This window comes from Astatotilapia calliptera, chromosome 14 (assembly GCF_964374335.1).
Source record: "Astatotilapia calliptera chromosome 14, fAstCal68.1, whole genome shotgun sequence".
In the NCBI taxonomy this organism is placed as follows: Eukaryota; Metazoa; Chordata; class Actinopteri; order Cichliformes; family Cichlidae; genus Astatotilapia; species Astatotilapia calliptera.
Window position 1 is genome coordinate 14,812,023 of NC_137435.1, and position 15,674 is coordinate 14,827,696.

The window sequence follows — 15,674 nt, forward strand, 5'->3', positions numbered from 1 at the left end:
TGTTGTCACCTATATTGTTTTTTGCCCTGTTCTTTCTTAACTGTTTTGTTTTAATTGTCTCATTCTATTGCTCTGTCTGACTGTGAAGCACTTTGGTTTTTAATATGTGCTACTATAGAAATAAATTTTGATTGATTGATTGATTGATTGACCTGAATAGAATTAGTAGGTCGTTAGCAAGAGTATAGGACTTTACTCCCTGCGAAAGTGGCCACCCATAACTCTACCCAATTAAATTTAAGTAAATGTAAGTGTTTGTAAAAATGTACTTTTATTGAACCATGTTCATTCACTCATGAGCTGCTGTAAAATGAATCAAATGGTTGAATTGCCACCTCAGCATGCAGTCAAGTTCTATAGTCTTGCTAATGACCTACTAATTGTTTTCAGGTGTGTTGCAACAGGGACTCATGGAAAATTCTCAGGACAGCGGCCCTCAAGCACCGGAGTTCGAGACACCAGTCTACACTGTGCACTAAAGCATTAAAAAAACATGTCACTCAACACACAACACTGCGTGCCATGGGTAGTACTTCAGTTAGCCAAACCTAAAATAATACTTGATAATAATTTAAGCCTAAGACAAGATATTTTCATGTATTTTCATTTTCAATGAAATCTTAACTTCTGCACTCTGACGGCTACAAATTATTAGCTTAATTAGGTTGATTAGATTAAACCAAATCAAAAACTGTAGACCTCACTTTTAGAATCAGTGATCTATGATATTATTGATTTAATTTGTTTTACTTCAGGAGACACCACTTCAAGGCATGCTTTAACACTAAGCAATGCTAAATACATTTTAGAAAAAAATCTAAATTAAAGCATTTACTGTCAGATGTGAAGAAATGATTAGTTGAGTGACTGACAGGGGATTTCTAAGAATCGCCCCACAGTTCTTCAGCTAAGACACCTGAGTTAGAAAACACAAACACTCCAGTCGTCTTTACTCGCAAGGGCAGTCACAGAGCGCTCGTCCTTGCAGGAGGGCACTCGCACTCTGTCACTGTCTGCGTTCTTTATTTATACAAGCTGGTCACATGTGTGTACAAAGATAACAAAGTTATTCCAAGAACTCAGAGCTGAGGTTCCCCTTTTCTAAGTCTGTATGTTCTTAGAAAAGAGGAAGCTGTTAGTTGCTAAATAAGTTTATCACACAAGAGTTCATGTGAAAAGTCACGTAGACATGTGGATTGCTTAGTGATCAATAAAAAAAACGTACAATTTTCTTCTGACAGTGACTTTATTTAATTACAGTTATTTAAGCTATTTATTATTATTCATTGTTATGCAAAGTCCTGCCATGCAAGTGTAATGCAAATATACTTTTTATATAGCATGCCAAAAAACATTTTTTATATTTCTCAAAATAAATGTGGTGACTTCTTCCCCATCATGTTCTTCTTGGTATTCTTTTCTGGTTTCAGTAAGATGATATAACATTTGGGTATAAAGATGCAAATTAGCAGTCCAAAACTAGATGCAAGTATTGCAAATATTTCTACAGCAACACTGAATTTCCCAGGGGAGCTGACATATGCTGGGATAAATGTAATCCATACTGCACAGAATATTAGCATGCTGAAAGTGATCAATTTGGCTTCATTAAAATTATCAGGCAGTTTCCGAGCTAGAAATGCAAAAATGAAACACAAAATGGCCAGTATTCCAATGTATCCTATCACAGCCCAATACCCTACAGCTGAGCCAAGGGCACACTCTAAGATGATTTTATCTTTGAATTCCTTAAAATTCTGAGATGGGAAAGGAGGTGAAGTTGTTAACCAAATGATGCATATGATAACTTGTATCAGAGTGAAACCCAGAACACAGAGTCTTTGCTGTACATGTCCAAACCACTTTTTAACATTAATACCTGGACCTGTAGCCCTGAAGGCCATTAACACAACCATTGTTTTTCCCAGAAGACAAGAGATACAGAGGACAAAGGTGATGCCAAATGCTGTGTGTCGCAGCATACAAGACCAGTCAGATGGCTTACCAATGAAGGTCAGAGAACACAGGAAGCACAGAATTAACGAGAAGAGCAGCAGGAAACTCAGCTCAGAATTGTTTGCTCTGACAATGGAAGTTTTCCTATATTTGAAGAAAATGAGTATCACACTAGCAGTCATGCATGTCCCAAATAAAGATGCTGCAGTGAGCAGTGCTCCCATAATTTCTTCATATGACAAAAACACTGCTTCCTTCTTTATACAGGCATCTCGTCTTTCATTTGACCAAAACTCAGGGAGACATCTCACACAGGTGGCAGAATCTGAAAATTTTATATTGAAGCAGATTTTACAGTTGTTGAGTAAAGTTATTTCTGTAACTGCTCCAAGGAAGAAATGTGTATACAAAGATTTCTGAAGACATGCACGTGCTTTCTCTCTTACAAGCAGTATTTACTGTGAAAAAGGTTTGACATTCAAGCTGATGGTAAAAGGCATACTGCACTGATCACAACAGCAAAATTTTGGCATCAAGAAACCAGTCCCGAACTGGCCTTTCTGCAGGCCATAACTTTCAATATTTTTAAAGAATTTGGCACATAATTAAAATAAAAACTTGACAAGACCCACTCTGATGAGCAGCTAGAATCCTGTATCAGACAAGAATAGGACAATATTCTTCTTTCAGACATTTACACAGAAAAATGAGCAAACAAACAACGACAACAGCAAAAACAAAAACAAAAAAAACCTGGAAATAATAATCAAAATATTGCTTTATGAGATGTGCAAATAAATGCATTCTGCTTTTCTGTATATTTTAGGCCGGGGTGGCCAGGGTGCGGCTCTTTGCCTGGTTTAATGCAGCTCTTACATACATATCAAAGTTTGTGTTTGTGTTTTGAAGTTTTTTAAGTGTGCCTATGCCAAGAGGCACACTTATTACTATTCGTCGGATTTATTATTCTTATTATTATTTTCCTACAGTTTTGACACAAGGGTTACATATGTTATATCATTTTGTGCGGCTGGGTCTGGACTAGTATGCTATGACTTTTGGTGCTTATGACTTTTATAGTTTTTTAAATATTTAGATTTTAGTGCAAATTTTGGCCCATTTGTAGGCCCATGAGAAAGATTCAACTTTTGGCCCCCTAGAAACAGATTTCAAACTTAATTTGTGGTGTGTTGGCTCTCTCTAGTGGTATGTCGGGAGTGGTATGGCCTGTCTACCCGTATTTGGATTACCGTAATGACGACAATATCAATGGCGCGCACAGCGTCGCTGCTTTCAAGAACCATTTGAATTTTTAAGGTTGCGCGAACCATTGAATAGTTACGGTAACCGCAAGGGTGTATGCTTGGTGGAACACTCCATATCCCACAATTCATAGCACACCTTTACCGACTCAAACAATGGCGGCCACCACTTCGTTTAATATATTGCTTTTATTACTGTTTCTAGGTCACAAAATAAACTTTTAAGATATTTTCAGGCGAGAATGTAGGTGTGTAAACGTCAAATATCTGCTCGTTTGTCAAAACATATTAGGAACAGTGCTCTTACGATATTGCTGCTAGCACGGCTAGCTAGCTAGCATGGCTAGCATGGCTAGCGTCTCTTCGCTAAAAAGCACCCGGGCTTGGCTTACAGTGAGGCGGCTGACACTCGTTTCACCACCCGATCACTCGCCAAGAGACTGTTTCTCAGCTGGATTTACAGTATTTTTCGTTTATATGGGCCGATAATTCATTTATTCATTTTAGTAACGGTATAAACAGTGAAAGGTGGTTGTCCAGATGCTGGTCGATGTGGGAAAAATAACTGAGTTTTTGGTGGTGGCTAACGCAGAGCTCCAACAAAGGGCAGCTAGCCCTGACAGAAAGGACATGCGGGAAAAGAGACATGCGAGGCGACCGCCGATCGACCGGTGGTGGCTAACGCGGAGCTCAATCATGAATAAGGGAAACCAAAGGCAGGAGCGTGAGGTGAACTGAATTTCAGGTAAGAAGTTATGAACTGCACTCTATCTGGGTCAGATATAAACCGAGTTTAGGTGTAGTTTATTTTTGTTGTGCTGACAGTTACAATAACTCGTACTGCGTGCTAGCTAGCACGACGGAGTTTCTATACAGCTGTGTGCGTGCTAAGTTACTGATGTTGAACTTTATGACAACCTTTCCTGTCATTCTCTCGCCTGTTGAAACTTCAATCATGAAACTGATCAATGATCGGCTTTTCTCTCGTTTGTTTATTGCGCTAAACAACAGCAGCTGCACGTTTAAGCTTGATCAGCTGTTGTTAGAATTCATTTGATTTTAGTTTCTAGTATCAGCTGATGTTTGCTGGAGCCACAGCTGTAAAAAAGGGCTGGTCGAAACCAGGAGATGTCCTTACTGAATCATCAGAGCTGAACTGGTGATGGAGAAACAGGTTTACAGGTACCTTTTAGGTGACATGAATGAGTTGAAGGGAAGTTATGAACTGTTTCTGAGAGACAAATAACACCAAGCTCCTTTTTTTGTGTAGCTGACAGCTGGTAACTGTGCAGGGGCGGATCTAGCAAAGCTTTTGGCAGGGGGCCAGGTAGGGCATTAACAGGGAAAGGGGGACACAAAGATATACTTTTCTTTCTTGCTCTCATATAAAATATTTAGCTTTTATTAAATAGTTATCTGAATCTTACAACCAACGTTTGTATAATAATACACAAGATTGGCTGTAGACCATTGTTAATCATTCAGAACACTGTGTAAAAATAACAAAAAACAAAAAGTGAATGCAAAAGTGCATAAATATTTATTTTACGTGTTTGATGTGTGTGGCAGGCCGTGGTCTACAGTGCCGCTGCAGGGGAGGTGGACCCACCTCAGCGGCATCTGCAATCACGCCTCTCAGGCGTAAAGTCTGTGCTCTCTCGACTGTTTTTTTTTTTCTTTTTGGTGTGTGTCGAGCTGTGAGTTGAAAAGCTACAGCCGGCTGTTTGGGTACACCAACCATGTGTGAAAAGTGGTCCATAACGTAATGCTTCAAAGCGTGTTCATGCAAACATTGTCGGGTCTGCCGTGGTACAATGGGACTTCTGCTCATTAACCTCTGTGCACAGCGTCTGCAAATCGGGGCTGTACGAAGTCACCTCATCTTTACACAAAACTGTAAGCTGTCATCTGTGAGGCGCGAGTGGTGTTTTTTTTTTACCATAGTTCATGGTGGAGAATGGCTGCTCTGCTGAGTTTTGCTCTCTGTAGCCGTATGAATGGCAAACTACACTGATTATCGGCGGCATAGGCACACTTTAAATTTCTTCTGAAATTTTCGCTTTCTAGTTTGTTGTTATTGGTTTTTTAAAATGTGCGCATTCGCTTTGCTTGAGTTCAATATGGTATTTTCATCGAATGCGCATGTGTGTGAGATGAAAATACCGCAAAGTTTTCCAGTAGGGGCAAGTTCACTCTCAAAATGGCAGGGGAAAAATGCACAGCTAAACAAAAATATGCTGGATTGGAACATTGCACGGGCTAAAAAGCCATACAATGAAGGGGAGTTTGTTAAAAAAAATGCCTCAGTGACGTTGTCTAAGGAGCTTGGAAAGAAAAGTGTCTGGACTTCTTTAAGTTGCTTGAAGACCTTTCACCTCTCATCCGAGAAGCTTCTGCAGTTCTTCAAGAAGGTTCAAGAAGCTTCTCGGATGAGAGGTGAAACGTCTTCAAGCAACTTAAAGAAGTCCAGATGCTTTTCTTTCCAAGCTCCTTAGACTACAACGACCTGGATGACTGAGAACCTTCACAGACTCAGTGACGTTGTTGAAATCTTTTCTCCTGAAAACGACAAAAGTAAAACGCATGGTATCGTCGGACGTCCAACTGTCCCGCCACACTGTTAACACAGAATATCAGACATTAACACAGCTATTGAATTACAGTTGCATTCTGACCTTCAAGCATGTGAGTATTTTAGTGTCGCATTGGATGAGAGTTGTGATATACAAGACAAGACTCAGTTGGCAATATTTGCACGGTCTGTGTCAAACGATTGTGTGATCAAAGAAGAACTCCTTGATATTGTGCCATTAAAAGAGAGAACCCATAGATGTGAAAGAAACCATGATGGCTGCATTTGAAAAATCGAATCTGCCTATAACGAAACTAACTGCAATAACCACAGATGGAGCACCAGCCATGATGGGATCTGTGAACGTGCTCATGGGGTTGTGCAAGCTGACCAAACATTTCCTGAGTTTTGGAAGCAACTCGTGTCTAAATCATTGAATTTAGATAACGTCATGAAGCCTTTGATGGAAATCGCCAACTACATCCGCACACATGCGCTTAACCATAGCGAAATTCAACAATGTCATCGCTGAGCTGGACCAAGGGCTTCCAGGTGACCTGCCACTCCACTGCACTGTGAGGTAGCTGTCAAAAGGCCAGGTACTCTCTCACTTCTTTGAGCTTTTGGAATCCCTGAAACTGTTTATGGAAGAGAAGGACAAGGACTATCCCGAGCTCTCAGACATCAAGTGTATTATGGATCTGGCATTTTTGGTCGACAAGCTGTGTCACTTGGATAGACTGAACCTGACCCTGCAGGGTAAGTTAGAAAATGCTGCCTGACCTAGTGGAAAGTGTGTTTGCGTTTGTCAACAAACTGAAGCTGTTAAAGGCACATATTCAAAAGGTAGATTTATCGCATTTTCCCACTCTGCTAAAAGCCAGCGGTTAAGTCGCCAGCACCACCCTGAGTAAGGAAAGAGACAGATATGCAGTGCTGGTTGAAAACTTGCACAAAAGCTTTGTGACCCTGTTCCATGATCTACAATTGAAAAGGCCACAGATTGCATTCATTGTCGACCCATTTAATGCAGAGACAGACTGTTTGAAAGTCCCGCTGGTCACAGATGAAGCTGCGGCTGAGTTGGAGATGATCGATCTTTATAAGGAGGACCAATTGAAACCTGCTTTAAGGGAAGGGACCCTTGAGTTCTGGAAAGGTGTGCCAATGGAAAAATACCGCAATGTCAAACGGGCTGCGCTTAAGATACTGTCAATGTTTGGTTCAACATACGTCTGCAAGTCTGTGTTTTCTACCCTAAAACATGTGAAATCAAAGCATCGATCTGTTCTGACTGACACTCATTGCTTCGAGTGGTAACAACGGAATACAAGCCAGATTTGAAGAGGATTGTTCAAGGCAAGGAATGCCAGAAGTCCCACAAAACAACATGCATTGTAAAAGAAAAATGCTATTGTAGATTATTATATTTTTGTTTGTGGACTTAGAGTTTGTGTGTGAGAGACAGTGCACACAATATTCATTGTTGAAAATGACTGGCCTGTGGTTTTAGTACTGTAGGAGTCCATTCCTGTCATTATCATGTTGGTGTGTGACATTTACAATAAATCTGGCTGAGCAGAGGTGTGTGTGTGAGTGTGTGTGAGAGAGAGAGGGAGGAAGGGATGGGTGATGTTCATGTGTGCCCATGTGTATGATGTGGCTCTTTGCGGTAACACAATAAAAAAAAGAGTGGCTCTTGGTCTCTGACTGGTTGGCCACCCCTGCTTTAGACAATGTTTTGGATTTATAAATTTTGTAGGAAACAATTCATCAAAATTATTAAATAATTCTTCAGAGGAATTAGTCCATATTTTTGGATGGCATGTGAAATTTTTGCTATGTGCGAAACTTAAAAAAAAAAGAGATCTAACCTGTAACATTGCTGATTTCTCCCTCTGCACATTGTATACAGTCATAGCAGCAAACAGGCCTTCCTTTCTGGAGAACCTTGCGTGTTCCTGGCGGACATTTCTCGCTGCAAACTGACACAGGGACCTGCATGAATAATTACATAAAACTTTATATAAAATATGAAAAACACTGCATGGTGTCATCTTTCCAACATGTAGCAATAAGCAAAAAACATAGCGTGAAACTATATAAAAATATGTATAAAATATGTACAGTTATAATATAATTTTTGAATATTTTATAGCTTACCAGCTTTGAGTTTCTTGCCCAAATTAAAGACTTGTTTTGGAAATTTAGCTTTTTTTCTGGAGCTAATGATATATCATAAAGACCAACTGTCACAAACTCCACAACGCCGTTTTCTTTTGGCTGCCAGTTTATAATTTCATACTTTGCTGCTGGATCTCCATTCTCATCAAAGTAAACCTCATCCCCTTCCTTAGTTGTGAAGTGACTCTTTCGTATGTGTTGTAAAATCTAAGAAATATGTCATAACTCAGTATATTGCATGACTGAGATCTTGCACACCTATTGACTTGCGAATATAAGACATTAGCTCTTTTCTTAAAATCATTTTTCTTTCTAATTGAACTTAATGTGTTAACAATAGTATTAGTTGGTTTTAAGCTCACCGTGAATGGATCTAGCTGGACTTTGTTGCTACATGCTTTATTACAGCTGACAATGTTGTGAAGGGCATGGGCCACAGCATACACTCCTTTATAGACATTGTTAAAGATAGGCATGAGAGACATATCAGTGAAGCTGTTTTGAACTCCGTTCAGATCTTCATGTCCAGTACACTCTCTCTGAATGTTTGCTGATGACGTTGACTGCCTAAACTTACAGTTAAATAATGTCTCCCAGAACTCAGTAAATAGTTCATTGTTAGATGAATTGAGTGACTTCACATCCAGTATGAACTCTCTCAGGCCAGTGACATGTGCTTTGGGAATGGAAAGGCCTATGGCACCATTCAGTATGTGATGTATATCCATTTTTGCTGTTTGCGAATCAAATATCCAAGACTCACTGCCTACCCACTGATACCCAGACAAGTTATGGTATGAAAACTCATGTATCAGAACATCCATCTCCTTGTGTGACAGAAAGGCAATGATCACCTTGGAGGTTGAAGCCTTTATAGTGCGAATTATTTCTCTTATTTTGTCAGATGGATCTGTTCTAAAAAAAGATACAGAATACTCCAGACAGATGCCCAGGCGCTGTGCAGTTTCTGTAAATGTGGCCATGCCATTATTTCCATAATCATTATTAGTTCTGATAGCTCCAACCCAAGTCCATCCAAAATGCTTGACCAAATGTGCCAGGGCTCTGCTCTGGTAGTAGTCACTGGGTATTGTTCTGAGGAAGGATGGGTACTTGGTTTTGTCACTGAGACAAGCACATGTGGCAAAGTGGCTGATCTAGAATTAAACATAAAGAACTTATATTTGAAAAAGACACAGAATGAGAGAAGATTAAGATGTTAAAAATAAGACAAACACTTAATTAAATTTGCTCAGAGGAGTTGGGAAAATGATTTAGTTACTTTATTTCATTTTATAAAATATCAGTTCTACTCACTACTGGTACATAAAATGGTCCAATAACAGTGGCTATTGCTATTGTTGGAGAGGAAGAGGTCTCTCCCATTATGGCCTGTACGTGTGCAGGTCTGGTACATGATGCCTTGGAGGGTACAGACACAATTTCATTACCATTAGCCAAAGCCAGTGTAAGTCCTACACTTCGGGCAACATTGCCACAAGTATTAAAGATTTTATAGCCCAGAGTGACTCCCGGCAGTAGGTCTGTACTGTTATTAATCTCCTCAATGGCAAAAAGCATAGCTTGGGCAAACTGCAAATCTCTGAAATTTAAACTTAATTGAGACAATTATTAATAATTCATAAAATAGAGAGAAAAAGTATTTCAAACAAAACCATTTAATGTCAATGATTTATATAACTGAAACCAAACATACATAATACAAAATATTTATCAAGTTTTATTTGTATCAAATGACTTCTAGGAGATTCCTTTAATCTAAATGCATTTCGTTGATGAGACTTACCTGGTGCATTGAAGTGGCAGTGGTTTGTGCGTGTAGGTATCCTTTCTGTCTTTCCAGCTGGTGTGAAATGAAAACATACCCCCCAATATAATATCCCCATCCTTACATAGCAGTGGGTTCCCAGGATCTCCTCTCTGCCTGCACACTGGCTCCTCAGCATGAGAGACAGATGCCACTAACAGCAGTTGCAGCAGTGCCCATCCCTGCTCTGGCCATACCTGTGTTGATGTCATTTTTCAGCTAAATCAATTAGTGGCACTGAAAATGAAATTTACAGTGGTATTTATACCTTTTGGTGAAACATAAGAAATGATAGAAGAGTGGCAGTTCATTCTCAGTAGACCTACAAGGTTGGGCAAAAGGAGGGACATGCCCTAATTTTCAATTTAATGTAGGTTAAAGTGTGTAAAATAAATAGATAAATAAGATAAGATAAGAACTTTATTTATCCCGAGGGAAATTATTTTGTCATACACATGCTCAATGCAGCAAGAGAGACAGAGGAACAGTAATAAGATATACAATATGTACAATAGAATACAAGTAAATACATACATATACAATACAATAAATACATACATACACTTTAGCCATGCCCATTTAAATATGAAGTCACAGTGTAAAATAGAACTCCCTACAAATACATATGCTTTGCAAATTATTTTTCCCATGGGAAATTTGCAGTGATTTCTTCTTCTATGGCAATAAAGGTCATATATTTACCATAAATTCTAGACTACAGAGTGCACCTGATTACAGTTTTTTCCAGTCGCTAACAAGCGTTTGTCCAAACAGTTGTCACATTTGCAAAACTCTAAACACAATTAGCACAGCATCGGTCTGTTGTGGCCATACCATTCTTACATTTCATGTCGTGTTCACCCAATATGCAGTCAGTGAACACATTTCCACAATGCTTACATTTTCTTAACAGACAAGCTATACCTCCCAACAAAATTATGGACTGTTTTTGTAGTATTTACGAATGTTAACACACAACATCCCACAATAGCAAAAACAATATTCCAAACCGTAGATACAGTATAAAAACCTCTGCTTCTGCAATGATATCAGTACAAAAACAATATCAATATCAAAAATATATCTCAGCTGATAATAAACAAACAATTGAATAATTGACACACAGCTGATTTATGTTGGGTAAATTGGGCCAACGACAGCTTCTTCCATTCTGGCTTAGACTCAGTGGGGTTTATAAGGCAAGACCTTGAGGAGTGATGTTTTTGGAAACAAAAAAAAGACAAACACTGTAATGTCTGGTCGAGGAAGAGTAAGAGCAAGGGGCCCAGGGAGAAGAGCAGGCCCAAGGAGAGGGCAAGGTAGAGGTGTAAGAATGCGTGGTGGTGGCATTCCAAGGGCTGCAAGAACAGTAGTCAGTGATTAAATTCGTGCCACTATCATTGACCATGTAATCAACCATGGTCTTTCACTAAGAGAGGCTGGTGAAAGAGTGCAGCCCAATTTGAGGCGGTCAACAGTTGCCTCCATTATACGCATCTTTCAACAAACCAACAGGTAAGTATTGCATTTTACATGGATTGTTTCTATTCTCACTTGACATGTCAATATGGTCATACAGTAATGCATATGTTGAATTTTTTGTCTTTCTAAAGAATGCAATGTCTTCCACCCTCTGGGGGAAGAGGAAAGCTCCTCAGTAATGATCAGGAGCTTGCCATTGTAGAAATGGTTACTGCAAATAATGCAATAAAACTGCGTGAAATTCAAACTAGAATTGTGGCGGACCATGAGATATTTGACAATATCGATAGAATCAGCCTCACAACCATTACGCGGACATTGTCCAAATACAGAGTGCGGATGAAGCAGCTCTACGCTGTTCCCTTTGAGAGGAACAGTGAGAGGGTCAAGGAGCTACGACGACAATATGTCCAGGTATAGTGTATATTCAATCCAATGTCCAGTTCTATAAGCTTTGCACTTTGCAAGTAGGTAACCTACACAATACTAGGTTACAGTACAGTATGGTATACAGTAATAACATGACTTACATAAACTTTGTTTCAGAGAGTTATGGAATTGGAGGCCAACCAGGCCCCTCATAAATTCATATACATCGATGAGGCAGGATTCAATCTGGCCAAAAGGCGTCGACGTGGACGAAATGTAATTGGAAAAAGGGCCACAGTTGATGTGCCAGGACAGAGAGGGGCAAACATTACCATGTGTGCAGCAATTGCAAATGCAGGATTACTCCTTCACAGATGTCAGGTTGGACCCTATAATACAGAGCGCTTGCTTGCCTTTCTCAATGATCTCCACCAGCGCCTGGTTCCAGAGCAGGGTCAGGAGGGTGAAAACATGAGGACCTTTGTAATTACCTGGGACAATGTGGCTTTCCATCACTCGCAAGCAATAACAACATGGTTTGAAGTCCACCCAAGACTGGTAAGTCTCTTCCTTCCACCCTATTCACCTTTCCTCAACCCCATAGAGGAGTTCTTTTCTGCATGGAGGTGGAAGGTTTATGACCATCAGCCACATGACCAGATGTCCCTCCTCGAAGCCATGGATGCTGGCTCCAGGGACATCACAGTTGACGATTGCCAAGGGTGGATCCGACATACCAGGCGATTCTATCCCAGGTGCATCGACTTGGATAACATCAGATGTGATGTTGATGAAAACATGTGGCCTAACCCTGAAGATCGCAGAGATTAGATGCAAAGTTTTTGCCTTTTTTTAGCCCCCCTCCCCCCCTTTTGATCTTGGCTTTTTGCTGTTGTTTTTTTGTTCAGAATGCTCTTGTGCGTTTCATGGATATTTTGTTCACTGTAAGCAATACTGTAAAACTTTCTCTGTCCTATCATACTGTGTTTCTACTGTACCTCCTGTAGTAAACAGTAAAGAAACATAAACTTGTTTGCTTTTTACTGGAATGCTTTTGAATGTGAACATTACTGTACATGTGGACATACAGTTACCAACCAAGACATTTCTGGTGTCAAAATGGTGGATTGCATGTTTCGCATGCAAATACCTGTAAAACTGAAACATAAAAGTCTATGCAGTTTTTGTAATGTCAATAATAGCCAGTATTTTGAAACCTGGTGTACTTTGATTGACTGCATGTACCTTGTGAAGTGAAAACAAGTGTTATTCTTTGACAGACTAATTTCATTTTGAGTCAGATTTATAGTGTTTTTGTACAGTTAGTGTGTGCAGAGAAAGATGTGTTCTATTTTGAAATGAAGAGTTAGTATATATTTAACAAAATGTATTTTTGAGAAGAAAATTATCCATTTGGCCAATTGTGTTTTGTAGGTGTGAGTCTGTGTTAAGAGTTTAGAAAAAGTATCTGAAGTATGGGTAGGCGCTTGTTAGCGATTGAAAAAAACTGTAAAAGCCACATGCTCTAATTTTAGACAGGAAATCTATTTTGTACTTATCGGTAACACACAAGTTATGTTGCTTATGTTTTTTTACTGAACAGTGAATGAACAACATTCCAATATTTTCTAACGACCGGTAAAAATATATACCGTATACATACGACAGCCTACCAGGAAAAGTAATTAATCGCCTTCTTCGTCTTCCTCCTGAGCACTAAAACCATCAAAGTCGTCTTCTTCAGTGTCCAAATTGAACAGCCTTAGGCTCTCGCCATACACTTCAGTCTCTTTGTTGTCGCTCTCACTTGAGCACAGGTGGTGCTCTTCATCACGCAGCAGTCCAGCCTTTTGAAATCTGTTGGTGATGGTGGATGTTTTGACACAGCTCCACACATTTAGGATCCATTGGCAGACTTTAGTTAAAGATGCTCTTTGCATGCGGCCTGTTTTGGTAAATGATTTCTCGCCGCTTGTCATCCAAGCCTCCCACTCAAGGCGCAGTGCCACTTTAAATGCCTGGTTCACGCTGATGTCCAGTAGGGCTGCCACGATTTGTCGACTAGTCACGATTACGTCGACTATCAAAATCGTCGACGACTGATTTAATAGTCGACGCGTCGTTTGAAGCTTTGTAAGATCCCAAAAGACCCAGGAATAAGTAGCAGGATTTAAGAGTGTAATAACGGACTGAAACAGAAGATGGCAGCACTGCATGTACAAGGATGCCAGCTGCCGTTAAACCCCGAAGAAGAAGAAGAAGAAGAAGAAGAAGAAGCAGCTTTGTCCCAGAATTCATAGCGCGGCCCAGCTTAGTTTCCAACAATGGCGATAGCTAGTTAGTTTTAATATTACTCTTATTATTCTTTCTGGGTCACAAAATAAACGTTTAACATATTTTCAGGCGAGAATGTAGCTGTGTAAACCTCAAATATCGGCTCAGTTTATCAGGACACCACATATTTTCAAAAGCGCTCCGACGTTTTCGGAGACATCTGTTACCCACTAGCTCGATAGCTAGCCAGGGGCTAGGTCACTAGCGCTGTGAGAACACCGGACTCCCGGCAAATTGTTTTCAAACCCACCGCCGTCTTTCGCTACTCAGGTTAAATATATATGAGTCACTTAGATAAATTAAAAATGTTGTTGTTTGGCTTTTTTTTCAGTATTTTAGTTGTTCCTGAGTAAATCGGTTTGTCTGAGATTAAAGTTATAGTTTTTACACAGCTGAATAAACGTCAAGCAGACAGCTGATCATCAGAAGTGTGAGATGCTGGAGAATTTACTCCGGTGTCCTGTTATATTTTAGATAGCAAGGAGTTTATTAAACTCCACCGAGACAATCTGCTAATTTCATTAAAATTGAATAAACTATCATCTTGTCTTTATTTTTAGTTAGCACCTTAAAAGCTTAAAGCTGTAAGCTAATGATAGTTATATAAGAGTAGATGCTGCTGGTGCAATAAGCTGTAGTTTTACGTCCAGTGGATGATGATCTGATTAGTGAAGGATACAAAAAAAACAACAACAGCAATAGAATAATATTAAACACAAAGTGAACCCGTCTTCCTTCATTAAATAGGTTCTTTTAGATGTTAAGGAGGAATTGACTTAACCAGGCTGGCGGAGAATGAAGACAACCGGACACCTGCGGCAGATGGGGAATCAGTGAACTTTTATTGAGACAGAGACAACCTCTCAACACAGCTCACATCAGGAGATTCCTAATATTTGCTGTGAGGATGGGTATATATTCTCTAAAACTTACAGGAGGGGGTTGTGAGGAAAGTGCTGCATTAGCAGAAAAACAACTCCATAAAAGGAAATCGGCCTTGGGTGTTCTAGTCTCTTCGCTTGCAGATATCTTGCACCTGCAGGATGAGGCGATCGCTTCTTATCGCTCTCAAGGCCAAAGTCGTGAGCACATTTTTATTACACAGTTGCACAGTAACTTTAAAGCTGAACAATATTTAAAGCTGAATAATGTTTGATCAGATTATATTTTCTTCAAATCCCCCTTTTGACCCATCTTAAATGGGTCAACACACAAAAATAAGTAACATTCAAAGGAACACAGAGACGTGTCGAAGCCTGGCTCGAAAAACTCCTCGGGTCTTATCATTTGTCTTTATCTGTCATTGCAGATGAGGAGAAAAGAGTCCAGGCACCACCCTGCCCAGGGGTCGGCTGCAAGCAGTCTCGGTTCCAGACGAAAGCAGTAACAGCTGTCCTGCACACAAGGATACAACGAGTCAGTGCAACCAGGGTAGTGACACAAAATTAACAGTTCCTGTAACTCAGCAACCAAAAAGCATAAGTAATGATAAAAATGTGGAGAGTACAGAGTATACCATAATAATGAGAGATATAAACGTGAAAATGTGAAAGAATAAATCAACCATAAAATAAACCCAGAACGGTAACTGCTAAGGACATTCAAAAGTGAATATGGTAAAACGTGAGGAAGGGGTGTGGAAAAAAACAATTTATATCCAGTGGTGGGAGTACACATTCGCTCAGGC

At 39.8% G+C, this 15,674-nt stretch overlaps 2 protein-coding genes across 2 annotated transcripts; one reads left to right on the top strand and one right to left on the bottom strand.

The window, feature by feature from the left end:
- Positions 1-1,367: 1,367 nt before the first annotated feature.
- LOC113036215 (extracellular calcium-sensing receptor-like) lies at positions 1,368-9,873 on the bottom strand. Its single transcript, XM_026192396.2, has 6 exons — positions 9,782-9,873; positions 9,292-9,589; positions 8,337-9,131; positions 7,954-8,181; positions 7,665-7,788; positions 1,368-2,281 (listed from the first exon to the last, which is right to left on the bottom strand). The coding sequence occupies exons 1-6, from the start codon at positions 9,856-9,858 to the stop codon at positions 1,368-1,370; spliced, it is 2,436 nt and encodes an 811-aa protein (XP_026048181.2). The 5' UTR covers positions 9,859-9,873.
- Positions 9,874-10,338: 465 nt separating this feature from the next.
- LOC113036447 (uncharacterized) lies at positions 10,339-12,681 on the top strand. Its single transcript, XM_026192814.2, has 2 exons — positions 10,339-11,698; positions 11,831-12,681. The coding sequence occupies exons 1-2, from the start codon at positions 11,417-11,419 to the stop codon at positions 12,482-12,484; spliced, it is 936 nt and encodes a 311-aa protein (XP_026048599.2). The 5' UTR covers positions 10,339-11,416; the 3' UTR covers positions 12,485-12,681.
- Positions 12,682-15,674: the final 2,993 nt, after the last annotated feature.

Bases quoted from the DNA above. Each gene is read 5' to 3' on its own strand.
- LOC113036215 (XM_026192396.2), bottom strand. From the start codon at position 9,858: ATGTTTTCATTTCACACCAGCTGGAAAGACAGAAAGGATACCTACACG. The intron at 9,590-9,781 runs GTAAGTCTCATC...GTCTCAATTAAG, and splicing joins CTGCCACTTCAATGCACCAG to TTTAAATTTCAGAGATTTGC. The intron at 9,132-9,291 runs GTGAGTAGAACT...GTTTAATTCTAG, and splicing joins GACCATTTTATGTACCAGTA to ATCAGCCACTTTGCCACATG.
- LOC113036447 (XM_026192814.2), top strand. From the start codon at position 11,417: ATGCAATGTCTTCCACCCTCTGGGGGAAGAGGAAAGCTCCTCAGTAAT. The intron at 11,699-11,830 runs GTATAGTGTATA...ACTTTGTTTCAG, and splicing joins TACGACGACAATATGTCCAG to AGAGTTATGGAATTGGAGGC.